Source organism: Pseudorasbora parva, chromosome 23, assembly GCF_024679245.1.
Source record: "Pseudorasbora parva isolate DD20220531a chromosome 23, ASM2467924v1, whole genome shotgun sequence".
NCBI classification, from domain to species: Eukaryota; Metazoa; Chordata; class Actinopteri; order Cypriniformes; family Gobionidae; genus Pseudorasbora; species Pseudorasbora parva.
Window position 1 is genome coordinate 26,267,982 of NC_090194.1, and position 18,166 is coordinate 26,286,147.

At 38.0% G+C, this 18,166-nt stretch overlaps 1 protein-coding gene across 2 annotated transcripts; it reads left to right on the forward strand.

Annotated features, from left to right (window-relative positions):
• The first annotated feature begins 190 nt into the window (after positions 1-190).
• Positions 191-17,437, forward strand: rab6a (RAB6A, member RAS oncogene family). Of its 2 annotated transcripts, none has more exons than XM_067433789.1 (8): positions 191-569; positions 8,054-8,112; positions 8,237-8,290; positions 12,359-12,464; positions 13,470-13,581; positions 15,367-15,460; positions 15,734-15,800; positions 15,943-17,437. In XM_067433789.1, the coding sequence occupies exons 1-8, from the start codon at positions 500-502 to the stop codon at positions 16,005-16,007; spliced, it is 627 nt and encodes a 208-aa protein (XP_067289890.1). In that variant the 5' UTR covers positions 191-499; the 3' UTR covers positions 16,008-17,437. The 2 variants fall into 2 exon arrangements, with proteins under 2 accessions (XP_067289890.1, XP_067289889.1); XM_067433788.1 differs by lacking the exon at positions 12,359-12,464 and adding an exon at positions 12,614-12,719 and having other exon boundaries at positions 201-569.
• Positions 17,438-18,166: the final 729 nt, after the last annotated feature.

The window sequence follows — 18,166 nt, forward strand, 5'->3', positions numbered from 1 at the left end:
ATGGGGCAAATACATAGGGCAAATACCATGGCAAATACCATAGCAAATGACGCTAAGAACGTGACGTGGCGCCGGTGGCGTTTGCAGAGCTCAATCTAACTTGCTAGAAGTCCCGCCTTATTTCCACATATACATTACGCATTCTGCTCCCTTGCTCTATAACGTTTTCCATTTTAATTTGTGTTCTATTTGAATATTGATGCGAATGAGGCCTGCTAAATGTATATTTTGTTTTGAAAAGACGTCGTAGTACTACTATGTGTTTTTAATTCGACACAACGACGCATGTCATTGTATTCTGTTTAACTCTATAGGCTGTGCTCAGCTGTCAATCACGTCTCTGTGAGCATCATGGTAGGTTGCGGCGCAGAACGGGGCCTGAATAGACGGCCGAGAGTCTCAAACTGAACCGAATTACCGCTTTATTTTCTTGTTTAGAGCATTTTGATAGTTTTAGCAACAAATTAACATCCACGTTAGACCCAGCGGAACCGGCAGCATGTCTGCAGCAGGAGATTTCGGCAATCCGCTCCGCAAATTCAAGCTGGTGTTTCTGGGGGAACAGAGTGGTGAGTGCCGAGCCGAACCGAGCATTATAGTCCTGTGTGTCTTTTTGACTTTGTCTTCTAAATATCTAAGTTTAAATGTCTGTATGTGCTGGAATATGTCTACATATTTATCTATAAGTTTTTATATGCTCACAAATCCAGTAACGTTAAGACATGTCAAATACCAACATGTATGATAGTTATGACAACTTCAAATGTTATTACATCAGCTAAAACAAGTTTTTATTTTAATATTTTAATATCAACAGGTTTGTGAGTGTTTGGTTTAGAGAGTAAAGTATCATCAAAAATCACTCTTATAACTCTCAGCAAATATCATCACTGCCAAATAAAACCTACAACATTCATGAGATGCCATCACTAATGTAGTGAAATCAGATTTCGGCTGTCTGGTTTTGAACTGAATTTCATATTCATTTCACAGTATATTTTTGTCTGTCTCCCGTGTGAACATTATATTATCATGCTTGACTGTGTTTTGCTGACATGCTGGATTTTTTTCGGGGTCTTCTAGCTACTAAACACTCATATTTCAAAGCTTAGGATAACTGTTATGTTCATAAGAATATAAACACCAGCACTGCCTATTCGATAACATTAAAAGAGTTTAAACTTTATGATGCTAAGGACCCCCAAATATGATGAACCTTTATGGGGGACCCCCTTCCTAAAATCCATCTAGATATTTTTATGTATGAAAAACATTTTAGTGTTAGATAAACTGTGTGACATTTATAAATACAACACATTGTTTCCAAACTTAAATTGGCTATACTTAATGTTGGAAATACAAACCTGAAGAAGAACATTTTCAATCAAAAATTATTTGTATATGCAACTTTCACAATAAATGTATTTTCAGCTTATGTAATGCGTTAAGAGCCCCAGTGAGCAAGATAAAGGGTACTATAGTGAGAAACACTCACTTGAAGGATACAAAGCAAAACGTATACAATTCTGAAAGGCACGGCAAGAAAGGTGGGAAACATTTTGAAATTAAACCGTTAGAATGTTTGGGAGACTTTATCCATTTTTGCTGTGTCTTTTAATTCTCTGAAAGTTCTCTGAAACCCCTTAGAACCTTCTGGACAGCCACTAGGGGTCCCCGGACCCCAGTTTGAAAACTGCATTAAAGGGTTAGTTTACCCAAAAATGAAAAATCTCTCATTAAAGGTAGGGTAGGTAAGAATTGAAACCCTAACAACCCTTGACTTTATCAGACTTTATGTCTACACGTCCCCCCGACTGTCTCATAGACAGTAAAAGATTGCCTGCGAGCGTCTCCTCAGGTCTATACGGTAATTTCTCAACTGTGCGACAGAGTCGCGTTGGTTATGACGCAATAGTTAGCCTATTTTTACAAAAACAGCTTCTGCGGGGCGATAGTGTAAGATACAAGGTAATGGAGCCTTTTATGCATTGTCGTGTTTCTTTAGAAATAAACAGTAGATAAATGGAGTCTTTAAACGCCTCAGATGTAAAGTTATTCACTGTCAAAGTGACTCAAAAATGAATGGGAGTCAATGGGATGCTAACAGCAGGTGATGGCTTGGTTAGCAATGGCAGCCCCTAGGGGTGGAACGCTTTCCGAGCGCTAGATTACCCCCTTGGCTTTTACACATGCATTTTGTTATCTAAAGTTACATTTTGCAAAATTCAACACGAGAGCAATCAACTTGAGCTAAGCATATTGAGGATTTATCATCTCTACTAATGGCTCGCTAAATCTGTAACATTGTAACTTTATGCTAAGTAATGTTATGTTAGCTATATTAGGCAGCTACATGTGCTAGTGATACATGCTTCATGAAAACATAAACCCAAAAATGAAAGATTACCTGTCTAGCAGAAATACAGCCATCGAGGAGTCGCTTTTCAGCCCCTTGAGGTCGCTCAGTTCTCGCCATCGTTGGAAAGCCACGGCGATATTTACTCGCGTTTGATTTCTTTGTTCATCCAAAGACTTTTTGTGCATTGCCTTTTCTTGTATTGTCTTCCTTTTTTTGCATTGTTTGCCTTCACTGACTGCAAAACCCGGCAGTCTGAATTTTGAATGCTCTTTTTCTGCCATTATTTTGCTCTTGCGCGCATGTGGGCAGATCCTGTAGCAAAAGGGGTGATAGCCATGGTAGCGAGAGAGAGTGACAGTCGCCCAAGCCAATCACTTGTTTCATCCCGGATGAAAATAATGAGCGATTATTGCAGATAGTTAGTACTTACATTTTAATTATGTGTTGACATATAAAGAAAGTTTAAACAAATTTGGACAAGTGTTTTAGATCATTCTTACCTCTCTACCTTTAATTAGGCTAATCACCCTCATGTCGTTCTAAACCCATAAGACCTTTTTTCATCTTCGGAACACTAATGGAGGATATTTCTGATGAAATCCAAGAGCTCTCTCCCTCCATAGACAGCAATTTAAAGGGGGGGTGAAATGCTGTTTCATGCATACTGAGCTTTTTACACTGTTAAAGACTTTGATTCCCATCCTAAACATAGACAAAGTTTCAAAAACTAATGTTGGACGTTTGATGGAGTATTTCTATGTCAAAAATACTCCTTCCGGTTTCTCACAAGTTTCGGCGAGTTTTTTTCGAGTATGGGTCTACTTGACGTTAATAAGAGCGGAAGGTCCTTGTATGGGCCGTACGGGCTCTTCTCCCGATAGGGTGCGCGCGCGCGTGACTAGAGCACGCTGTAAACAGTCTCTCAGCTGCAGATCCAGTCGTCCGTGAACGGCGCCGCGCTCCACTTTATTCCTATGGGTGACGTCGAGCGACTTCAACTCTTCAGCACAGCATTCCGGGAAGGCAGCGCTGCATTTGAACCGATTTGAACGCAGAAATGACGGGAAGCTTGACAACATCGTTTCAGTTGCGTCTCAAAATGGATTTACACGCCACTGCTGTCACAGGACTTTACCAAATCATACCAAAGAAGTGTGTTTCTGACGGAGCGGTCCCAGCGATAAAGCTTCGACGGTGAGTTAACTTAAACTGCTTCAAATGTCTCTGCTATTGGCTACCGTCGCATGAGTAAACATCAGTAAACGACACGATCGCGTGCTTCGTCATTCAAATGCGCTAACGGTTACTCCATTGTTGTTCTCTGTATAACGTTACAGTATTCTGACGTGCAAAACCGTTTTGCTTGCTACTTCTAAGGTCTAGTCGCATACAATAGTCCATAAACCGAATCATGTCCTCATACTCTGCGAGTAAACACACAGAAATGTGGAGAGGCCATTAAATACAGTAACTTACATACCACAGAGACGGACGTCCTGCTGATGCCGTTTCTCCTGTTCAATTTATTTCTCCCTCAGATTTGATTGTGGATCATTATCTGTATTAGCTGAGATAGATGGGTTTCTCCACGCTTGAGGACGTCGCCGCTTTGCGCGCTTGTCATTCTTTAGCTCCGCCCACACGATACGCCTCCAGGCGCTCGGTTTTTTCCGGAAAGACTCGGTACAGCCTATATTTCTTTTATAAATATGATAAAACTAAAGACTTTTCGGAGATATGAAGGATGCAATACTACTCTATAGGTACTCAAGATTGACATGAGATTGACTGAAACTGAGTGTTTCACCCCCCCTTTAATGAACACAGGTCCAGAAAGGTAGTAAAGACATCATTAAAATAGCCCATGTGACTACAGTGGTTCAACCTAATTTTTATGAAGAGATGAGTACTTTTTGTGCGCAAAAAATAACTACTTGCTATTAAGTAAGAATAACTATTCAACAATCTCTTCTAGTCTGTGTCAGTCTCCTTCATAGTTGACGTAGTGTAAACCGTGTAGCACCTCCGAGTTCTATGGCGGTGGCTTACCATTGGCTAGCTCCTGCTTCAGCATCACACGACACATACATTGTGGTGTTCACCTGAACAGCTTCGCCAATGCAATGCTGGCATTCTGACATAGCTCTGCACTATATTTACTACGTCAACAGCGTAGGAGACTGACACGGACGTGAAAAAATTGTTGAAGAATACAAAAAGTATTCTAGTCGCTTCATAAAATTTAGGTTGAACAACTGTAGTCACATGGACAATTTTATCGACGTCTTTACTACCTTCTGAACCCTGAAAGTGTTAATTAAATAGCTGTCTATGGAGGGAGAGAGCTCTTGGATTTCATCAGAAATATCTAAATTTGTGTTTCGAAGATGAACAAAGGTCTTACGGGGTTTAGAACGATGTGAGGGTGAGTAATTCATGACATAATTTTCTTTTTTGGGGTGAATAAAACTTTAAAGGGGTGGTTCTGTGGTTTTTTTATGGCTTGGTTGTGTTATGGGACGCAGTATAACATGTATTTATATATTTTTTTATTAATTTTTTTATTTTAAGCCTCGTTCACACCGCCAGCGACACGCAGCGACAAAGCGACACGATCCCATTCATTTCAATGGAGCACTGGCGACTTCCGGCGACACGAGCGACAGTGACCGTTGGCGACAGAATGTGGGCGTGTCAAGCGACACGAGACGCGCGACAAAAGTTCAGAAATTTCAACTTTATGCAAACGAGAAGCGATTTTCGCGAGCGACAACCAATAGGAGTGAAGTCAGTGGAGTGCACGTGATCCGTCTGCTTTACTGCGGTGTCCGGAGGAGTTGTTGATATTAGCTTTTAGCAAGCCCCCTGTTCTTTATAATATGTCTCTGTGTAGCCTACATACAGAGACACATTTAAAAAAATGATGCATGGAAAAACGTGTCTGGGATTGTGGGGATATAAAGTAAGTTTTGACTAAACTGCATGCAATATGGTCTACCAAGTACAGTACAGTGTGTATGTATTCTAATAACTTGCTCTGTTCTGCAAAACACTAGTAATAAAAACGGTACTATAGTACAAATATATTTAATGACGTTTATATGCAACCCGTGTAGTGGGAACGCCCACTAGCGACATGAATCTCTGGCGCTGGCGACATGCAGCGACAAAATCGCTGGCGGTGTGAACGAGGCTTTACGCTGCATTTTTCCACACCACTGTCTCCACTGTCCTTTGAACAGCTCATTTGCTTCCTGCTTCTATGAAGCCCATCCCTCAGAAAAGCGCAGTGGTCTTAGATTGCTGATGTATTTTTATTGGCTGAAGTGCCAAGCACAGGTTGTCCGGAAACACACAGCCCTTACCATTACGGGCAGAAGTCACATCTGCGGTGACTAGCAAGGGTTTAGGATGTCACCAACCCGGGAAGAAGCTCGTTGTAGTCCAAACCGACCGTTTTTGTAGGCAATAAACTGCCATAACTTTAGAAGACAATATCTCCGTTGCACTGAACTTTCAGTGCTGTACCTTTGCAGATACTGTTTATGATCAAGCAGCAACATTACACACTAACTAAAGTTAAAGTTAAATCGAATGCAACCACCCCTTTAAAGTCTCTGTATTAAGATGAATTCCCCTTTCTGAGATATTTGGCCCAGACACAGGTGGCCTGTCAATCTAAAGCCCCGTTTCCACCACAGGAACTTTACCCAGGAACTAGGAACTTTGGGTGGTACTTCGTGTGTTTAGACCGCAGGAACCAGGGTATAAATGAAGTTCCGGGTAAATATTTCCCCCTCCAAACGGCCCTGTTCGCGAGGTAGTACTTTTTCAAAGTTCAGGAACTTTCGAGGGCGGGACTTGGGCGCTGAACATGCTGATTGGTTTAGATCACGCAGCATTTTTAAGTTCAACAGGCATTTTTAAAAGTCTTTTGCGAGGTTCGTTCTGCGTTCAGTAAATATCAGTCTTGCTCTCTGTCTGGTGGCGCGCGGTCGTCTCAGCCATCTCACGTTCAATGTCCGTAATAGCTGATAATAATATATTGTCATTTTAAATCTAGCTTTACAAGCTTTCTGAATATGCTGCATGCTGCTGAATCTGCATATTAGTGCTCTTTTCTGTCGTGGTTAATTACCTCGTAAACCTATACATAACCAGCAAAAGCAGCACAGCTTGAATCTCTTCCATACTCGTTATTATTATTTTTTCACCATGTAAACGACCTGACCGATTACTTTTAAGTGTGTGTCCTTACATGACGTGACGGCGTCACGGCGCTCGCCGCGCTCATGTTGACAAGAGAGGAAAGTAAATTTTTCTGAGGGGTAAACTTTTTATTTCGTGAGTTATGAAGATAATGTTGGAGTAATGACACAACGTATATTGCCCCGGGCAGTTTTTACTTTAACTGCGCCTGACAGAAGATTTTTTTCTCTGGGATGATTATTACACTTTACAACAAATAGATATAAATAATACTGTATTAGTCCTGGTGGCCGTTAAGAGTTGCTATGGCTACAGTAAACACATTCAGCTGCTGGAGAAAACAGCGGCGACATTTTTGATGCGGCAGACAAACTGCATGTGACAAAATGATTGCGATTGAAAGTCATCACATGTAAACATCAGATCGGTTTAGATAACGTCTCATGTAAACAGTCCTTTCAATCGGTACACTTAAAAATGATTACATGTCCTTCACTGATTTGGAGGAGCAGTCGCGTGCAGTCCTACATCACCGGACTATTTGCCTAATCTTCTCGGAACTTTATCGCGGTCGAAACGCAGACAGCTGCAGGTCTGGGGGGGAGAAAAGTTCCTGTAAAAAAGTTCCTGGTACAAATTGTTCCGGGTAATTTTGGTGGAAACGGGGCTAATAAAAAACAAAAAAAACCCAGAGGAAACCCTCACCTGGGGCCAAAACTAGGATAAGGGATTAAGCCGGGATATCTTGGGGATCTTGTCATTTTAATGCAAATTTTAGTACACAGCTGTCATGTAAACATACCCTGAAGGCAAACTCATACCAAGAACGATAACGATAATGAACGATAACTGTATATTAGTGGATAAATTGAGCCAGGATCACCCAAATATCCCGGCTTAATCCCTTATCCTAGTATTGTGCAATAGGCCCCTGGTACCATAATTGCAGGTTCTGTGTAAATTAGTATAAAGCATGAACACAGATCATCTAGCATTATTTTGTAAACATTAGTAAGACTAGACATGTGTAAGAGAGTATGGCTTTTTCTTGGATTTCAAAAAAATTTGAATAGGAAAATAAACAAAACTATTTGCATATATTTACATAGACATGCATGTCGGTCTATGCATGTGTTCATTTCATTCACCGTTTTTAGATTCATTTCAATTGCCCTGAATGTTTCATCTGATCTGAATCAGAAATAAATTGCGCGCAGGTTTATGCATTTATGCACTTTATTTAAGCTTTTAAAATAAAGTTATACTTTTTGAATGACCTTGTGAAATCTAATGTTTGCATGTCAGTGTCAACTGATAGATGGACACATATGATATAGACATTTATTTGTGTAATTGGTTGGATCTTTCTTTTCCTTCTGCATTCAAAATGTATTTTCAATGAAAGTGATGCAAAATGTCAACGTTTGTTCAAAGATGTATTGATTTGATAGTAACCACTAGTACATTTTTCATTTGGTTTTGCAGTTGGAAAGACGTCATTGATTACCAGATTTATGTATGACAGTTTCGATAATACCTACCAGGTAAGTTAATCTTTTTTCTGACTTGTTGTGTTCTGATTTCTTTGGTTCCCATTTTGGAAGTTTCTTATCAGTTGCGTGGATTAGTGTCATTTTCCTTAAACGTTTTGTTGCTTTTCCTTTTCAGGCGACAATAGGAATCGATTTCTTGTCGAAAACAATGTATCTTGAGGACAGAACAGTAAGTCAATATTTTTTGATTTACCAATGAATGCATGTGTCTTTCAATAATTTGAAGGAATGAAATGCATGAACATATAAATACAGTTTTTTACCGGTGTTTAAATGACACGCACATCTGGGGCCTGTACCATGAAGCCGGTTTAGCTGGCTAGCCAGATATGTTTAAAGCTACACTGTGGAACTTTTTTTGTTTACTCTTAGCTAAAAACACTTAGTTCTTTCAAAAATATATGTGCTCATTAATGTATATTTACTTCTTTCAAGTAATAAAGTATTCTCGTAAGTTTATAATATGCCATTGAAAATGCATACGGGTGAGGGGTTCGAATGCCGGTCGCCATGTTGCCCCTCCATCTTGAAAGTACATTAGCCAAAGAGGGACATACCCATAAATTCAAGCTTCACTTTTCGCGTTTGAACACTCAATGACACTGTGTTGAATGTGAAGAGGGGGATTGCCATGTTAATCTTGGACTAAATTGGCCACCGTAAGAGTTAAAACGAAATCAGAATTGAGAGGAACAGAAACTATTATTCACTGGATGGTCATATACCTTTACACAGCTAGATGGGGGAAAATATCACACAGTGTAGCTTTAAGCTTAGTTTGTGCCAATCCTGGGTTTTAGATACCATTTAAGTGGTTTGGCTTTTAGCTGTGTTCATCTCCATAGTAACCTGCACTCCACGAATAACCTTCTCCGGAGCAGCTTATGTTCTGGATAAGAGATCTCAAACTGAAATTGGACAGATCAGTTGTGAGCAAAGTGAAGCACCTCTGAAGCAATAAAGTCAGTCCAGGTTTTACTCCAAATTAAAGGTCACTACATAGCAAATGGTTTTTAAAGACAAACGTGTTTGGCTTTTAGCAATGCTTATTTATAATAATAATAATAATTTTGAATGATTTAGATATAATTTATGTAATTAGTATACCCATAATCAATTACATGTATCATTTTAGTTAATCATTAATAAGTACTTTGTTCAAATTAATATAAATAGACTATATAAAGGTCATACAAATAAGCTTTAAAATCAATAAATAAAGCTTTAAAAATGACTATGTGATCTATATATCAACTAAACTAACTTTTACTTGCACTGATGTACTAAGATTTTCTTTTAAGTTGTCCTCTTTCATAGACCGCTCTTTTATTCTTTTTGTATACATTTAAGTTCTTAATATTTTTCAATCATGTAATATTCTCCAAAAGAGAGAAATTAATCTCACCTTGAATTGAACTGGCTGTTCACTACTTTTGCCACAGCTAATCTTCTAAACTCAGAATCAAAGAGTTGACAGGGAAAACTGATGATCAGCAACAAAGCCTAAATTGATTGGTTTGGTTTGGTTTTGTCAACTCAAAACTAATCCTGTAACCCTGAGTTTGCTAAAATACCATCATGGTACAGGACCGGTTGCGGTTGATTATTAACTTGATTATTGAGGGATTTGTTTGGATAATTTTTTTTAAAGCTTGCATTGGTCAGTACTCTATGGTGTTACAGTGTGTCATTTTAAAAACATTGTAAGTGAATTTATTACAGTTAATATGAATTTAATGCATTTTTAAAATATTGTTAATGTTCTTTCTTTATGGAAATGTATCGTTATTTTAATGTATACAACTTATACTGTGCAGCCCTAGTTTTTTTATTTGCTTTGTTGAACGTTGATTCGAACGTTTAGTGAGAGGTGTCTGTATAAGCCCAATATAAACTATGAGAAAGTCCTGTGCCTCTCTCCACCTGGTGTGTCCATTGCTTCAGCCCTTTTTCTCTCTATCTCTTGCTGTACATCTACCTGTCTAGTTATTTGTTCACTTTTGTGTGTTTCTTACTCTAACAAATTGTTCTTCTTGATTAGATTTGAGTGGGAATGTTTCACTCTGAAGATCTGCAGTCCTGATAGCATAACCCATACCATAACCCTAGGGCCATTTATTTCCATTTAATAATAATTTCCATTTAATTATTTTTTTCAAATTCTGTTTCCCCCTCTTCAGTTAAAAACATTATGGACTCTGATTTATTTTATTGGTTAAATAAAATTTCTGTAATAAAAAAACATGTCTAATTAATTCAAATGAAGCTCATACAATTCAGCAATAATTAAAAGTTCAACAAAATTAAAGTATTTAATTTTCCCAAATTCTGCTTTCTGTTTTAATTTTTCTTGATTATATTTCAATTGGTTAATTACATTTTATTAATCAATAAGCATGTTTATATCAATTGAATTGACAAATGTTTTACAACTTGATTATTATTATTATTACTTTTTGTATATAATAAAAAGGGCCCTATAATTATAATTTTTTTAATCCAGTGTTGTGTTTTCGCAATTTGATTAAAGTGATAGCTCACCCAAAATGTTGTCATTACTCAAGATGTTTCAAACCTGTTTCTTTCTTCTGATGAACAAAAGAAGATATTTTGAAGAATGTTGGTAACCACCATAGAGTTGATGGTCCCCATTGACTTCCATAGTTTTTTTCCCCTATCAATGGGAATTACTTGTTTGGTTACTGACATACTTCAAAATATCATCTTTGGTTTTCAACAGAAGAGAGAAACTTTTAGAAACTCAAAAGGTTTGGAACAACTTGAGGCTAAGAATGATTTACAGAAATTGCATTTTTGGGTGAACTATCCCTTTAATTGCACTTCCCTACTTTAGATAATTTATCCAAAACTTGCCAAATTCCGTGACATTCCATGTTTATAAGTGACCTATCGGTAAGCCCCGCCCCTCGAACGCAGATGAGCCAATAGCAGTTGAGCATCAGCTGCACGAGCACTGGAACTCGGACATCTTTAGGTTTCAGCGCCATAGAGAAACATTGGAAAATCTGATGCTGTCATTGGTTTGATGGTGTTTAGGCTACAAAAATGTTAAAACAATGTTCCTGGGGTACTGTAACACTCATTCCAGGTATCCTGAGAGGATTTTTTGGTTGTTATAATCTCATAAAGTTATGATTAAAGTAAGTGATGGGTAACTAACTGTTATGTCATGTAACAGTGTTCAGTTAAATAAAAAACACACAAACAATGGTCTACATTTCATTGTATCTACCAATATTAAGATGGTCAACGTTACATGTAAATTAATTTAACTAACGTTAACCCTGTGGTACATTAACAGTGTTGATCCTGGATGTTATCATCGGCGATCGTAATAAGGCTTCTCCTCATATTCTTATCGTTTAGTTTGTTTTGTTATTATTTTTGATATTTTTGTGAGTTTAAATATGTTTAAGGTCTACGTTATATGTTACTATATAGTTGAGGGACTCCTATTTTGATGGATATTATAGTTTACAGGTAGTGAAAGGGAGAGCTCGGATGCAGTTTATCATAGTTGTTTTGCAGATACAGATTTACCAGTTATAAACTGCACCCACGAAAAGGCACATGGTCTGTATATGTTTATTTTTTTGTTAGTTGTATGAGTGCTTTTGTGTAATTTGCGGTGTATGTTAATGATGATGCAACGGAGATAGAGTTTCTGAATGAGACGTAATGCGCACGCTTTGTTTGTTCAGCTGATTTTCAGGTGATTTTGTGAAAAAGTGAAAAACGTAATGTGTATATAATAAACTTCATAAACCACCTGAAAAGTTTGGTCATCGTTTAGATGGGGTATACGCTACATTTTGTGTCCAAAAACATCTTGGGATGAGGATTACACACTGACAGCTGTCATTGTAAGACATAGCAAATCTGTTTGTTTGTCCGAGTTAGCAAAAGTAACTAAGGCTGGGGGCGGGGCTTACCGATAGGTCAATTGGCTTCAGTGATTCTTTACATGTTTTTTGCATTGTGGAAATTATAGGGTCCTATAAACCTACTAACATGAGTCCATCTGAATATCTTAATGTGCACCGTAACCCGAATCCTCAGCTTGAAAAATCCTTTCGATCCACTTTGCTTTTTCTTTTTTCTTACGTTTCATTCCACTCCTTTTTTTTTACCATCTCCCCTTTGAACATTTAATTTCTCCTCTCTTTTTTTTCCTTTATTCCCCTCTTTTTCTTTTGTTTGTTCTCCATTCACACAGATCAGGCTGCAGCTTTGGGACACAGCAGGACAGGAGCGTTTCCGTAGCCTCATTCCCAGTTACATCAGAGACTCTGCTGCTGCTGTTGTAGTTTACGACATCACAAGTAGGTATCTGAGACCCGCTCTGCGTCCAGTTCCCCTCCTCTTACCTCTTCCCCTTTCTCCCCCCCTCTCTCTCTCTCTCTCTCTCTCTCTCTCTCTTTCTCTCTCTCCCTCTCTCTGCTGGAACTCTGGTGCTAAAATATTTGGTCAGGTGCGGCTGCAGCTGTGGGACACAGCAGGACAGGAGCGCTTCCGCAGTCTGATTCCCAGCTACATCCGGGACTCTACGGTTGCCGTGGTAGTCTTTGACATCACAAGTGAGTGTGGCTCCTCGGCGGCAGAACTCAAGGAAGAGGAAAGATGTCTGTCCTCTCAACGCCTTTTTTTTTTTCTTCACATCCTTTGAGTTTTCTGTGATTTTCATTCTTTTTGCCTTCTTTCTTATTTGTAACTGTTTTTTTTTTTTTGCTTTGCAATTTCAATTCGAAAAATTTCAAAAAAATCTTTGTTTTGGGCTACATGCATATCTTCGCATTTAAAGGATAACAGGCCATTGGTTTATTAGCAGCTAAAATGTAGTGCAGATCTATGTTGTTAATAAACGGCTAAATAATACCGTTTTCATAGTGAGAGAATATATCTTTTTCTAAAAAAGTTCCTAAGTTCCATTTTTATTTTCGACAGTACATTTTTATATTCAATAGAAATATTAATATTTTTCATCAAACGTTAAATGTTATGTTTACTTAATTTTTGTTCATATAAAAATGTAAATTATTTTATAACAACAAAATTCATTCATTCACCTTTTTACAGACTGATAAAATGTAGATGAAAGATGATTTGTCTATTTATTTTTTTCTTCTTCTGCAGGCCGAGTTCCTGTTGACACATTCATGAGTCGCTTCCAGCTTTAGAACTTCCTTCTGTCTTTCCTCTTATTTTATCCTTGTGTTTTTTTCTACCTGCAAGTTTTGTCTCCCTGTCAGTGATCCTGGGATTCCCCCATAGACTCCTTAAGGCTAATCTTAAGTTTTAACCCAGTGTCTCTGAAATCCCCTCGACAGATGTCAACTCGTTCCAGCAGACCACCAAGTGGATTGATGATGTCCGAACAGAAAGAGGAAGTGATGTCATAATCATGCTGGTGGGAAACAAAACAGATCTTGCAGATAAACGGTTCGTTTAAACGGTTGCAACTTATTAGGAACATTTTGACATAGTTTGTTGCACAATTGCAGTTTTTTTTTTTACTTTGCAGTTGTAAAAGAATCCTAAAAATAATTTAGTTTGCACAAATATATTAAGCAGCATGATACTAATAAATATTTAATAAACCAGCATATTAGAATGCTTTCTGAAGGATCATTTGACATTAAAGACTGTAATGATGCTGAATATTCAGCTCTGCCATCACAGGAATAAATTATATATTCAAATCTACACTATATTGCCAAAAGCTTTGGGATGTCTGCCTTTACATACTCATGAACTTGAGTGACATCCCATTCTTAATCTGTAGGGTTTAATATGGAGTTGGCTTCAACTCTTCTGGGAAGGCTTTACACAAGGTTCAGGAGTGTTTATGGCCACTGATGGCACTGAGTTTGGATGGGAAGACCTGGCTCGCAATGCCCACTTTAATTCATCCCAAAGGTGTTCTATTGGGTTGAGATCAGGACTCTGTGCAGGCCAGTCAACCTCCTCCACACCAATTTCGTTCATCCATGTCTTTATGGACCTTCCTTAGTGCACTGGTGTGCAGTCATGTTTGGTACAGGAAGGGGCCACCCCCAAACTGTTCCCACAAAGTTGGGAGCAGGACATTTTCCAAAATGTTTTGGTATCCTGAAGCATTAAGAGTTCCTTTCACTGTAACTAAGGGGCTAAGCCGAACCCCTGAAAAACAACCCACACCATAATCTCCCCTCCACCAAACTTTACACTTGGCACAATGAAGTCAAGGCAAGTACAGTTCTCCTGGCAACCGCCAAACCCAGACTAACCCATCGGATTGCTAGACAGAGAAACGTGGTTTGTCACTCCAGAGAGAGTCCAATGCTTTAGAGTCCAGTGGCAGCGTGCTTTACACCATTTTGTTTTGCGTTGCACTTGGTGATGTAAGGCTTGGATGCAGCTGCTCGGCCATGGAAACCCATTCCATGAAGATTTCTTTGCACTGTTCTTGAGCTAATCTGAAGGCCACACAAAGTTTGGAGGTCTGTAGTTATTGACTCTGCAGAAAAGTTGGCCACTTCTGCACACTGCGCCTCAGCATGTGCTGACCCTGCTCTGTGATTTTACGTGGCTTACCACTTTGCTGTTGTTCCCAACTGCTTCTACTTTGTTACAATACCACACACAGTTTAACGTGGAATATATAGTAATGATTATATTTCACAAATGGACTTACTGCACAGGTGGCAACCTATCACGGTACAACGCTTGAATTCACAGAGCGTCTGAGAGCGACCCATTTTTTTCACAAATGTTTGTAGAAGCAGTTTGCATGCCTAGGTGTTTGGTTTTATACACCCGTGGCCATGGAAATAATAGGAACACCTGAATTCAATGATTTGGAGGGATGTCCCAATACTTTTGGCAATACAGTGTATATTAAAATAGAAAACAGTTTATTTTAAATTGCAATATTGCTCTTTTTACTGTATATTTGATTAAATGAATGCAGCCACATTAAAAAAATCTTTCAGACCACAAACTTTTGGTTTAGGTCATGTATGTGCACAAAAAAAATTAATATTTGATAAAAATATTTCACTAAATTAACAGAAATTATTTATCCATTAACATGGCACATTGGTATCTTTTTGAATGTCACAAATTAACTAATCTGCTCAAAATGCCTAAATATCAGTTGATTATTCAGTCAAGCTGTTTTATCTAGTATTGAAGAAATCTATGAGCAAATAGTAATGATTACATGTGTTTTTGGGCTCATTTCAGGCAAGTATCTATCGAGGAAGGAGAAAGGAAAGCCAAAGAACTGAATGTAATGTTTATTGAAACTAGTGCTAAAGCGGGATATAATGTCAAACAGGTGAGTGTGACTGAGATTTGACTTGATTCAATGCGTAAAAAGGCATGATGTAATGATTGAGAATCAAATTGTGAATCCCAAACTTTATTAAATTATTATTTAAAAAGACCATTACTGAGCATTTCTCTCATAGCGCTGTCTTCAGAAGAAACCAGATGATTAAATATTCAACTTTTCTGAATGCAAACTATCTCAAACACACCCGCACACTGCTTGTTTTTCCTGATCCCGGTTTGAGAGTTTAATAATGGGTGTTTGTGCTTGTCTATTAAGCTTTTCCGGCGTGTAGCAGCAGCTCTTCCTGGTATGGAGAGCACACAAGACAAGAGCAGAGAGGACAGTATCCTACACAAATTATGTATGCTTGCATATGTGATTGGGCTTTTCACAGTTTGTTGCTTGTAATAATACTCAGTTGTCCATCTGAATAAGTGTTGTTGTGCAAAAGCATCATGTTTTTCCTTAATTCCTTATTCCTTCAGTGATCGACATAAAATTAGAAAAGCCACCAGAGCAGCCGGTCAGTGAAGGCGGCTGTTCATGCTGAGGCTTCAGTCGACATTTCTGTGCCGTGTCTCTTATTGTCAGTCTTTCAGACGCTCTTAGTTGCACTCGCAGCATCTCTCTGGATACTCTGCAGAAGCTCCGCCCAGCCGGATGGAGTAGAACACTACCCATCATCACCCTCATTACCATGCTTACCACTGACCCACTCAAATGACTTTGAATTCGAAAGCACAACGTGGATGTGTATGATGTTGCTTTTCTATTAATTGTTTCCGTTAACCGTACACCTTTTGTGGTGCTTTTGTTTTTCCACTCAAAACGCTTTATAAAGTGTGGTTGTTGTTTTTTGTCCATGTTCCGTTATATGTGAAATAATACTTATATTACTGTAATGAACATGACATGAATAGGAGCAAAACAAGATAAATAAATGAAATGGCTATTAGGAGAAGGATATCCAGATTTGAATATGCAATGACCATCATAATGGTGCAGAGATGGATGAAAAGTTTGCAAAATAATGTTTTTGGGAAATTCCAATTCTAGGTTTCATCATATGTGGCTACAGCATGTTGAATCTGTGGAGTTGTTGATGTCTCTTCTTCAGAGAGAAGAAAGGAAAGTGTAAAAACAAATGTTTTTGAGAAACAAGTGCTGCTTTTTGCTCGGTTGCCCCTGAAGCACTGTGCTTTTTTCTGCTTAGATGCTTTTTATTTGATTTCCTTCTTATTTTGAGCATTAGAAAGCCAATAGCTTAGTCTAAGAGAGATACGGTTATTGTAAAGAAATATGTATATTAAGGGAAGTATCATATCCGTTATAACAGAAAATATGCAGCCGTTGCCTTCAATGGTTTGTTTTATTGGGCTTCCACTGGTTTGCTTTTTTTTTTATTAGCATTGTAAAGTTTGATTCGTTTTAATATTGACACACTAGATGTGGTTTGTTTTCTTTTTGATTTGTTGAATCAACCATGAACCCTAATATTTATTTGTACCGTTTTGTTTTTAAACACTGTTTGGTTCTTCGTTGTTCATGGAGACGTTTAGATATTCTTTCCCAAAGCAGCTGCCACATTTGTTTTTTTAAATGTACAGTGATGTTTTGTCCTCAGACTGATCTAAACGTTTCCAGTGCGTTTTGTGTAATTTTTTGGGGGTTGTTTTCTTTAAAGTGTCTCACTAATTTAAAATGGGTTTTAACCAGTTTTCGTCTGGCAGTGCTGCTTGACACCAATACTCATTATTTGCACTGCCAAAATTGATCAGCATTTTGAGACATCCCTAATAAAATCTTTATTTAGCAACATTATTTTTCTTTAGTTTTGATTGATTGATAATGTATAACGCTTGTTTGTAAAACAAGTGCAGACAGAAAATTAAAAAATACAGTATGAGTATATTGAAATATGTGCAGGAATTGTGCATTGATTGCAAACACAGAAAATAAATTCCAGATGTTTTGAGATTCTTTATGTGGTAGCAGCTTTTTATTTATAAGTGTTGCAAAACAATTTCAAGTTTATAACTTTTTACATTTGCAACTAAGTGCACAAACAGGCCCCCCTCTAGTGGTCAGTCATGAGAACTGATTCCATTATGCAGTCACTGAGTTGATTGATGTCATCTTATTGTACACAGTTTTTGAACACGCTTCTTATTGCATTCATAGAGTGAACCTTAAGCTGACTCTTAAATTCTCGCAAAGCATCATGAGGCGTAGGAAGACAGTGGAAAGAAAATACAAGATTCTTATATTTGGAGAGCAATCAACGGTCTGACGGTCAAACCTCATGCCATAGCCTATATCAGGGGTTTTCAAACTAGGGTCCGGGGACCTCCAGAAGGTTTTAAGGGGTCCCCACAAAATTTCAGAGAATAAAAAGGCAAAGCAAAAATGGATAAAGTCTACTCCGTTTCATTTCTAAATGTTTCTCTCCTTTTTTACTAAATACATAATTTCTTTATATCTGCTTTGTTTCTTTGAATTTTTCTCACTAGTCCCCTTTATTTCACTCACTGGGGTTGTAAGGCAGTATTCTTAACACAGTAGTTGCATGCTTACTTACATTTATTGTGAAAGTTGCTTATACAAATAATTTCTAACTGAAAATGTTCTTTTTCAGGTTTATACATCCAACATTACGTATAAGCAATTTAAGCTTGGAAATTTTATTTATAATGTCACAGTATTTATTTA

Coding starts and splice junctions, on each gene's coding strand:
- rab6a (XM_067433789.1), top strand. CDS start 500: ATGTCTGCAGCAGGAGATTTCGGCAATCCGCTCCGCAAATTCAAGCTG. Junction 570..8,053: donor GTTTCTGGGGGAACAGAGTG/GTGAGTGCCGAG, acceptor TTGGTTTTGCAG/TTGGAAAGACGTCATTGATT. Junction 12,465..13,469: donor TGTAGTTTACGACATCACAA/GTAGGTATCTGA, acceptor TCCCCTCGACAG/ATGTCAACTCGTTCCAGCAG.